The sequence below is a fragment of the Rhinichthys klamathensis genome, unplaced genomic scaffold (assembly GCF_029890125.1).
Source record: "Rhinichthys klamathensis goyatoka isolate OS25496 unplaced genomic scaffold, OSU_Roscu_1.1 h1tg000165l_1, whole genome shotgun sequence".
In the NCBI taxonomy this organism is placed as follows: Eukaryota; Metazoa; Chordata; class Actinopteri; order Cypriniformes; family Leuciscidae; genus Rhinichthys; species Rhinichthys klamathensis.
The window spans coordinates 3,371,494-3,381,815 of NW_026606697.1; the positions used below are offsets into that span (position 1 = coordinate 3,371,494).

At 37.9% G+C, this 10,322-nt stretch overlaps 1 protein-coding gene across 2 annotated transcripts in view; it reads left to right on the forward strand.

The window, feature by feature from the left end:
- eml3 (EMAP like 3) overlaps positions 1-10,124 on the forward strand; it is a 40,970-nt gene extending 30,846 nt beyond the window's left edge. For both annotated transcript variants that reach the window (XM_056259235.1, XM_056259236.1), the window contains 16 exons: positions 441-590; positions 679-748; positions 938-1,048; positions 1,390-1,485; positions 2,376-2,510; positions 2,779-2,917; positions 3,485-3,636; positions 3,736-3,861; positions 3,999-4,130; positions 5,187-5,254; positions 5,372-5,460; positions 5,624-5,721; positions 5,854-5,941; positions 6,039-6,137; positions 8,663-8,793; positions 8,974-10,124. In XM_056259235.1, the coding sequence (XP_056115210.1) occupies positions 441-590; positions 679-748; positions 938-1,048; positions 1,390-1,485; positions 2,376-2,510; positions 2,779-2,917; positions 3,485-3,636; positions 3,736-3,861; positions 3,999-4,130; positions 5,187-5,254; positions 5,372-5,460; positions 5,624-5,721; positions 5,854-5,941; positions 6,039-6,137; positions 8,663-8,793; positions 8,974-9,183 (1,894 nt within the window). In that variant the 3' untranslated portion in view covers positions 9,184-10,124. The remainder of the gene's footprint in view (positions 1-440; positions 591-678; positions 749-937; positions 1,049-1,389; positions 1,486-2,375; positions 2,511-2,778; positions 2,918-3,484; positions 3,637-3,735; positions 3,862-3,998; positions 4,131-5,186; positions 5,255-5,371; positions 5,461-5,623; positions 5,722-5,853; positions 5,942-6,038; positions 6,138-8,662; positions 8,794-8,973) is intronic.
- Positions 10,125-10,322: the final 198 nt, after the last annotated feature.

Below are 10,322 nucleotides of genomic sequence, written 5' to 3' on the forward strand. Positions count from 1 at the left end.
ACAAAAATGGCATTATATGACCCCTTTAAGTTATTTTTTGCTGTCAAATAATGTCAAAATGCCGGTCTTTGCAAGTATTCACGTAAACAGTCAGTTATGTTTTAAGTGAACGTAAACAGTTGAGAAAAAAAATGCATGTGTAACAGTATAATGGATCCGTGCGTCAGGTCTTAAAGTGACAGCAGCCTAATATACCCGCTGCCAAATTACAAGATAATATTTAAAAAAATCTATATGCCAGTTTGCCCCATGGTATCAATGTCAAAATTGTGGCCAGTGACTTTGGAAATGGCTGGTGAGCAAATTTAATGGCTGGCCCTGCATACATACATATTTTTTTACCTCACATGGCCAAACACAGTGAATTAGACAAATTCATATATTAGACCTTTATATAATACATGGCTACTAGCAAATGTTCCTTGACCTTTTATTTCCAGCTATGGTTACAGGGGACGGGACTGTCGAGCAAACCTTTACCTGTTGCCGTCTGGAGAAGCAGTTTATTTTATTGCGTGCGTGGTGGTCCTGTATCACATCAGCAACCAAACACAAAGACATTATCGCAAGCACACAGACTGTGTCAGATGGTGAGTTAAGAGAGTTGTTTAGATGAGCACCTCATTTTTTTCTCTGATTAATATGTCCTTACTTTTTCTCGTACTTTTTGGCCTGTAGTCTTGCCATCCACCCGGACAAGGTGCGTGTAGCATCTGGACAGACCGCAGGGGTAGACAAAGATGGCAAGGTGAATAAATCACATTCCACCGATTAATGAGATTAGTATGTTGGTTGACATTGATTAAAATCATGAACAAAATGTAAAGAAATGGTGCAAGTCTGTTTTACATTCATAAAAAAGAAGAAAGAAAAAAATTTTCATGCTATGCATCAATTACCTGCTTACGTTTTTTGTGCGCTTATGTGTGTTTGTCAGCATTTTCAGCCCTTTGTGCACATTTGGGACTCCAACACGCTAGTGACACTGCAGCAGATCGGCCTCGGCACATTTGAGCGAGGTGTCGGATCCGTAGCATTTTCCAATTCAGTGAGTATTGCCTCCCATTTTGCATTCTTTCCTGTTGAAACACAGCAGACAGAGAGAATAGAGGGCTGTTCACATGTGCAAAGAATATAAAATATCAAAAAAGAAATGAATAAATAAAATATGTAAAATAATACCATAATCAAGGATCTAGAGTTTTGGTTTATGAAGCCTTTATAGACTAGAAACATTGACTTCTAGCATGTGATAGTCTTTCGGAATAGTAGCATTTTAATCGTAAATGAATAAACATTGATCATACATACATATTTCAATGTTTATTTATTTACTATTAAAATATATTTCAATATATATATATTCCTTTCTCTTTTTTCTTGCTATAGGATGCTGGTACATTCCTTTGTGTGATTGATGATTCCAATGAACACATGCTTTCTGTGTGGGACTGGAATAAAAATATAAAGCACGCTGAAGTCAAGGTTTGTTCACACACACACACACACACTGATGCACACGCACACACACACATGCTCAATAGTTTCTACCATTGTAATATCTACATAAAGCTACATGGATCAAGTTCTCATTTTTAGTAGCCGAACAATATTTTTTTCAAGCACATACTTGAAAATACTTTTTTTTTTTACACACAAAAAAATGTGTGGATAGTTTCTTTCTCTGTGTGACCCTTTGTCCTAAATATTTCTTCCTACTTTTGCACGAGCGGTTTGAGCGGGGTTGCTATGGGAGCGGCTAAATATTTTACAGTAGATTTGTGTGAGTGTTCGCTTGCGCTTTAAAGACTGGCCATTTGTATGAAGTAATTTTTCTTCCTCGTGTTTTATTTTTGGGCTGTGCTGCTAGTAATGGATTTAGGAAGTAGTTGGACTTGGAATAGCACAACGCTTTGTCAAGGGAGTTCTGTTTGCTGACTGAGTTAATCTAGATTTTCATCTCAGTATGAGTTGGTTTATTTTTATAAAGTCATTCGCAATGAGTTCAATATCGTTCAGAATTTCACAAGCATTTCAGAAGTATGTTTGGTGAAATTCTGGAAACAAGATGAAAACCCAAAAAATGGTTGCTGTACAAAATTAAAGAGCCTGAACAGTTTAGAAATCATAAGCAATTACATTATATTCTGCTGAGCTTTGAAGAGGTATTTACAGTTTCTGGATTACACTTTTTAATAATACAGGACAATTACAGTAATTGTCTGTCATTAAACTGACGTGAGCTGAAGATTGACTGGATGTTTATAGTTGAATTGCAGCTTTTCTCCTGTAATAACACAGAGCCACTGGCACAGTCATGTATACTGTGGAAAACTATGTCTTCACGTGCGTGTGTGTGTGTGTGTGTGTTTCAGAGCACTAATGAGGCCGTCTTGGCTGTGGAATTCAGCCCTACAGACACCAACAACATCATCTCCTGCGGCAAGTCCCACGTCTACTTCTGGACCATGAGCGGTTTCACAATGACCAAGAAACAGGGCATCTTTGGAGTGAGTCCATATTTTTGCCACCAAGTTGACTGTCCTCCACTGTAATTTCACAATCATGTGCTTTTCCATGCTCGAAAAGGGAAGAATTCTATAAATTAAAAACTCACAATACCGTGGTACTATGGCAGATCATCATTTTACTTAGCTACTATTTTACAGTAATATCTAGTTTATGATTAGCATTGAGTAGAGAACCGCTTCATAATGCATTCAGCTATGTATTCACTCTTTGTTTGGTATTTGATTTTGTTTATTGTCTGTTTAACAGAAATACAAAAAGCCCAAGTTCATCATGTGCTTCGTGTTCAGTCTTACGGGTGATGTGTTGACGGGAGACTCCGAGGGGAACATTCTCACGTGGGGAAAATCCGCTGCTGATATCAAAACATTAGGAAAAGGAGCAAAGGGTGTGCAAAATGATTCTTCACAATACAGAAGAAATGATCGAACAATGAAGAATGATCTGTTACATTGTACCTTTTCTTAATCGTTAGCAAATCTCTACATAAACATCCATCATTCGCATATTCAGTTATTATGTTTTGATGATTAACTTCATTTGTAGCATTTAAAGCTATTCATTTTATTTATTCCCCCTGGAATTGGGCAACTTTTAAGTTGTTGCCATGGGTTGACGTACAAAATCAGCAAAGAATTCGGCCACTGATGGAGAAAATCATATTGGGTTATTTTTGGGCTAATTTTGATTGGCCAATTGGCTAGTTTTGTTGCTCAGACCTGGCAACCGTGTCGATACAGAAGTATTACTGTGTGTACAATAGATTTTACTTTACATTTAAAACTAGAATTTATGCTTTATGGTAAACAACAGTATGCCACATATGCTTTCAATAGATTTTGAACTAAAATATGGCTTTAATATAGTCTTTTTTCATTATTTGAAACTATTCTACTAGATTCTGTCAATCTCTTCAAATGCACTAATCCACCTGTTCTGCTCTCCCCGCCTGTAGAGACATTGCAGATCATGAAGCAGACTCGTGCTCACGAAGGCAGCGTTTTCACGATGTGCCTCCTGCAGGGTGGAGCTTTACTCAGCGGTGGAGGCAAGGACCGCAAGATCATCCGCTGGAGCGCCGACCTTGCGCCTGAAAGAGAGTGTGAGGTGAAACACGAGTCTGTTTTATCTTTAAAACTGCGTGTTTGTAGCCATACCAATATATGAAAGTGCAGTGTCGTTTAAAAATGATCTTTGTTCTACTAGATTCCCGAGAAATTTGGTGCAGTCCGCACCATTGCAGATGTAGATGGAGAGGAGCTGCTCGTTGGCACGACACGAAACGCAATCCTGAGAGGAACATTTTCAGATGGGTTTGTGGCCATTGTACAGGTAGATGGATTGGATTCATATGCAAATATACATCGTTCAGTTGCCTCTAGTTGTCTTAAGCATTTGTACCGGATTAGCTAGTTTTGATCTTGTAGTCCTAGGTGAATCTAAAAATGGTCAATTCATTCAATTGTTAGGGACATGTGGATGAAACGTGGGGTCTGGCCACGCACCCCTCCCAGAACATCTTTCTTACCTGTGGAAATGATCGTCAAGTGTGTGTGTGGAACGCAGAGGACCACAAACTGGACTGGTGCACACCACTAGAGGTCAGAATGGTCACAGAAAATTTGAACTGTAAATTAAGGCACACGGTATGTTTACAGTACAGCGATGTACTAAAAACCTTTGCGTTTTTCAAAGGTTTGGCGTACAGACGACACTGTTGTCAAACCGATCCCCGTTCACACTGATCCGAGAAAACGCCTAAAAACACTGTATTATTCATGCAACGCCAGTAGTTGGCGATGTCACTTTGTAAAGAAACACTCTGCGCCTATAGACTGATCGCGCATGATGTCACCGGTTTCACAAATTCGTGTTTTTGTAGTTTGCACAGAGACGATAACTGCTTTTAATCGGTGTCGTGTAAATGGCATCTAAGTGTTTTTTGTGTGTCATCAACAACTTTTGGCATGGATGCAAAACAAATTGGTAGAAATGCACAGCTGAAAGTATTTGGTCATTTGATAATATGGGTGTTTTTGAGATAAACAGTATTTGGCTGGTCATGTGATCTCAACACGCTTACACTACCACTCAAAAGTTTGGGGTTGTTAAGACCTTTTAAGAAAGGTTTTACATTTTAAAATAACTGTTTTATATTTTTTTACTGTTCAAACATTTGGGGTTGGTAATATTTGTTTTAATGTTTTTTTTTTTAAGAAGTCCAAGGGTGAAATATTAGAAGTTAAAAAAAATCCAGTTGATGGAAAAGCAGAATTTTCTGAAGCCATTACTTTAGTCTTCAGTGTCGCATGATCCTTCAGAAATCAAACATCTTTTTTCAAGATTCTTTGATTAATCTTTTGTAACAATATAAATGGATTTAGTCAATTTTGATCAATTTAATGTGTTCTTGCTGACACTTACTGACAAGACATGTTTGAACAGTAGTTCAAATACAGTTTTTTGTCTATGCCAGATAACACAGAAACCCCTATGAGTATATACAATTTTAAACATTTTGCCAATGTTATTATTGATTTATTAAGGTGTAAAACTCTTATGTGGGAAACTTGTGCATCTTTAAACACCCACACAATATTAACATAAATGTATTGTAATGTGAAAATGAATTTGCAATTATTCATTCATCTCTCTAGGAATCTGGTCTGTGTGCTGATTTCTGCCCAAATGGAGCTCTTGTCTCTGTTGGACTGAGCACTGGAAGGTAAAACATTTATTTACAGCACAGCCGATAACAATTACAGCTTCAGTTTTACGGTGAGCTTGTGAAATGTTCCCTTTTTAATCGCTTTCTGGTGGTTTAAACCCCTTACCTATACAGATGGGTTGTACTGGATCTGCAAACCAAAGAAGTGGTGTCAGACCTGACTGATGGGAACGAGCAGTTGTCTGTAATGAGATACTCACCAGGTCAGAGGTCAACAAAATCACTGTACAAAAAAAAAAGCCATGGCCTCACTCTTCCTTATCGTTATGTTTGTAAAATATAGGGCATGTGTTTGAATGCGGTCTGCAGTTCTCATAAGCCTGTTAACAATCAGGAACTTTTATTTTACTGCTCACCCAAACATAGATGGCAGCTTTTTGGCGGTTGGTTCCCATGATAACTTCATCTACATTTACAACGTCACTGACGGTGGTCGACGCTACGTGCGATTCGGAAAGTGCACAGTAAGTAAAGCATGCTGGGACAGTATCCTAAATGATGTAAAACTGTTTTATGGTGGTTTGTTGTTTATAGGGGTTGTGTTAAAGTGCACTATCAGTCATGCGGATATATCTCTTCCCTAAATGTAACTTCAGGGGCACTCCAGTTTCATTACTCACCTCGACTGGTCCAAAGATGGAAAATACATCATGTCTAACTCCGGCGATTATGAAATTCTATACTGTAAGGCTTGTGTGCATGATATACAGAGACATATCCATAGAAGACAATGAGAGATATCATTTAAAATACATTTAAATGTTAATGTTTGTGTAAAAAGGGGATGTTGCAAGCGGCTGCAAGCTGTTGAGGAACCGGTTTGAAAGTAAAGATCGAGAGTGGGCGTCCTATACCTGTGTGCTTGGATTCCATGTCATGGGTGAGAGAAAGTCTTTTATTTTTTATTATTGTTTGTTATCAGTGTTATCAGTATATTTTACTTGTTATTTATGCTGGCTGTGTTTTTTTTGTTTTTTTTACTCTAAAATTTGGAGTAAAACAGACCACATGGGATTGTATATATATATATATATATTAGGGCTGTCATACGATTAATCACGATTAATCGCATCCAAAATAAAAGTTTGTGTTTACATAATATATGTGTGTGTACTGTGTATACAGGTCCTTCTCAAAAAATTAGCATATTGTGATAAAGTTCATTATTTTCCATAATGTAATGATAAAAATTAAACTTTCATATATTTTAGATTCATTGCACACCAACTGAAATATTTCAGGTCTTTTATTGTTTTAATACTGATGATTTTGGCATACAGCTCATGAAAACCCAAAATTCCTGTCTCAAAAAATTAGCATATCATGAAAAGGGTCTCTAAACGAGCTATTAACCTAATCATCTGAATCAACTAATTAACTCTAAACACCTGCAAAAGATTCCTGAGGCTTTTAAAAACTCCCAGCCTGTTTCATTACTCAAAACCGCAATCATGGGTAAGACTGCCGACCTGACTGCTGTCCAGAAGGCCATCATTGACACCCTCAAGCAAGAGGGTAAGACAGAAAGAAATTTCTGAACAAATAGGCTGTTCCCAGAGTGCTGTATCCAGGCACCTCAGTGGGAAGTCTGTGGGAAAGAAAAAGTGTGGCAAAAAAACGCTGCACAACGAGAAGAGGTGACCGGACCCTGAGGAAGATTGTGGAGAAGGACCGATTCCAGACCTTGGGGGACCTGCGGAAGCAGTGGACTGAGTCTGGAGTAGAAACATCCAGAGCCACCGTGCACAGGCGTGTGCAGGAAATGGGCTACAGGTGCCGCATTCCCCAGGTCAAGCCACTTTTGAACCAGAAACAGCGGCAGAAGCGCCTGACCTGGGCTACAGAGAAGCAGCACTGGACTGTTGCTCAGTTTTGCATGTCATTCGGAAATCAAGGTGCCAGAGTCTGGAGGAAGACTGGGGAGAAGGAAATGCCAAAATGCCTGAAGTCCAGTGTCAAGTACCCACAGTCAGTGATGGTCTGGGGTGCCATGTCAGCTGCTGGTGTTGGTGCACTGTGTTTTATCAAGGGCAGGGTCAATGCAGCTAGCTATCAGGAGATTTTGGAGCACTTCATGCTTCCATCTGCTGAAAAGCTTTATGGAGATGAAGATTTCATTTTTCAGCACGACCTGGCACCTGTTCACAGTGCCAAAACCACTGGTAAATGGTTTACTGACCATGGTATTACTGTGCTCAATTGGCCTGCCAACTCTCCTGACCTGAACCCCATAGAGAATCTGTGGGATATTGTGAAGAGAAAGTTGAGAGACGCAAGACCCAACACTCTGGATGAGCTTAAGGCCGCTATCGAAGCATCCTGGGCCTCCATAACACCTCAGCAGTGCCACAGGCTGATTGCCTCCATGCCACGCCGCATTGAAGCAGTCATTTCTGCAAAAGGATTCCCGACCAAGTATTGACTATTGAGTGCATAACTGAACATAATTATTTGAAGGTTGACTTTTGTAAAATTTTATTAAAAACACTTATTTTATTGGTCGGATGAAATATGCTAATTTTTTGAGACAGGAATTTTGGGTTTTCATGAGCTGTATGCCAAAATCATCAGTATTAAAACAATAAAAGACCTGAAATATTTCAGTTGGTGTGCAATGAATCTAAAATATATGAAAGTTTAATTTTTATGATTACATTATGGAAAATAATGAACTTTATCACAATATGCTAATTTTTTGAGAAGGACCTGTATATATATATGTTTATATATAAATATATACAGTACTGTGCAAAAGTCGTAGCCACGATAGTCTTTTCACCAACTGGGAAAGTAGGAAATATCAGATTACATCCTAAACATTCTTTTTGTTAACTTATTAATAGTAATAATCCAGTGAGATTTTTGCATGCACAAGGAGTCTGACAACAGCCGGTATGATCTGATCTCATCATCATCGAGTCCATCTGGGATTACATGTAGAAACAGAAAAAAACTGAGACTAAATCCAGAAGAACTGCAGCAATGTTTCCTAGACGCTTGAAGAAAGCTTCCTGCAAAGCTACAGTGCTGTGAAACGTTTCAGACACTTGTGTAAAAATGCTATAAAGTGAGGATGCTTTCAAAAATAATGTCATAAATATATTTTATTTATCGATTAACTTCTATTAACTAAATCAAATCAATATTTGGTGTGGCCACCCTTTGCGCTTAAAACAGCTTTTGTCCAGGTACACTTTCAGGAAAATTTCTTCAAGCGTCTTGGAGGCGTTGCCGCAGTTGATCTATTGATTCATAGTTTAATTTTCGTTAATTTTGAACAAAAAAAAGTTACGTAGTGTACCTTAAAATCTAACTCATTATGAGTAGTAGTATGTATGCACCAGCTGCATGTGCATGCAGTGTATTCCACAGTGTAATGAAATGTAATTATGTCATGCTGTCTAGGTGTGTGGCTCGAGGGATCAGATGGGACAGACATCAATGCCTTGTGTCGCTCGCACAATAAGAGTATGGTGGCAGTGGCCGATGACTTCTGTAAGGTGCATTTGTTCCAGTATCCATGTCCCAAACTAAAGGTCAGTCACTGCCAATCCCATTGAACACAAACCTTATTAGACTCTGTATGCTTAACATTGTATTAAAAGGCCAGATATTGTATGTTCTGCCAAGTTAGAAAATGTACTGTATCAGATTAAAAAAAAGTGTTTGCTTATACAGCAAGACATCAACAATTTATTCCCCGATTTCTCTGTCAGGCTCCAAGTTATAAGTATGAGGGCCATGGCAGTCATGTGACCAACGTTCGTTTCACGCATAATGACAGTCACCTCCTGTCATTGGGCGGGAAAGACACCTGCATTCTTCAGTGGCGAGTTAAAGGGGCGGGGACTGGAGACAGTAAAGATCATCTAGCTTCTTCCTCTACTGTCCGCTCTTCCTCTAATTCTCCAGAAAACGGCACATAGAGAGACAGATACCAGGAATCAAGAGAGTGAGAAAAAGGCATGAAGATATTCTAGGAAATGAAACAAGGAGGAAATATCTTCTCGCACCATCATGAAGCATTTGGAAGGTTATGCCAGCTTTTGTAAAACATGTCACAATGTTGTTTGACCATTGACAAGTCAGATGTAATGCATGGCTATTCACTACCTACACTTCTTCATGAACTGACTTTACCCTGTTGAGGCTAAACTAATGGCCCAAAAAAACATATTGTGTCTGATATTTGTTTTTGGGGTTCTTTTTTTTAAAAAGAAATGTCATATTGCACTTCAAAACCAAAAAGAATATAAAATGATTATATAAAAAAAGCTAAAGAATTGTGGTGGTAAAAAGAATGATGAAAAGTATGTTTTATGTTCTTAATGCAAAAAATGTATTACAGATTTTTCTCTTTTAATTATGAGGCCTTGAGAGTTTATATGAAATTCACACATTTGGCAAAATAAATAAATCTCACAATAGTGACATTTTTGTCATTTCAGTGCATGATGAGAGAATGATGTATTAAATGAAATAAAATAATCTCTAGTTTCCACATTTATCATGCTTTATCATGTTCAGTGTACTTCCAAGTTTACATGTGCTTGTTTACTTCATAATGCCTTTCATGTGTTTATTTTAATAACCTGTTTTTTTTTTTTTGTTGTTGCTGTTGTTTTTTCATTAAATACTACATGCATAATTGTGTCATTACATTATTAGCCATAAGTCATGTGTCTCTGTGAAGCATTGTGTCAAGAGCAGCAGGATAATCATTGCTTTATTAGCTGTCAGGAAAATGTCCTCTGTCCAAAAACTTCCAAAAGACTGGTCTTGTATGGATCAAGTCAGCTTTTCTCAGCTTGTTAACAATGTGAAATTTTTGTTATTTTTAATCAATCAATAAATTTTAAGATAAGAATGCTTTTTGTCTGTGTGTACTTCCAGTTTCGCAATTAATGTGATTCCAGAAGTGAAATGGTTTTAATATCACGCAACGCCACCTAGCAAGAGTTTCTTTTATATATATATAAATGTGAGACTGTGATGCCGCCTGTAAATCAATAGAGGGAAGTATTGCACCAGTTTCCACTCCTAACCTGGTTCTTCCTTATGTTCT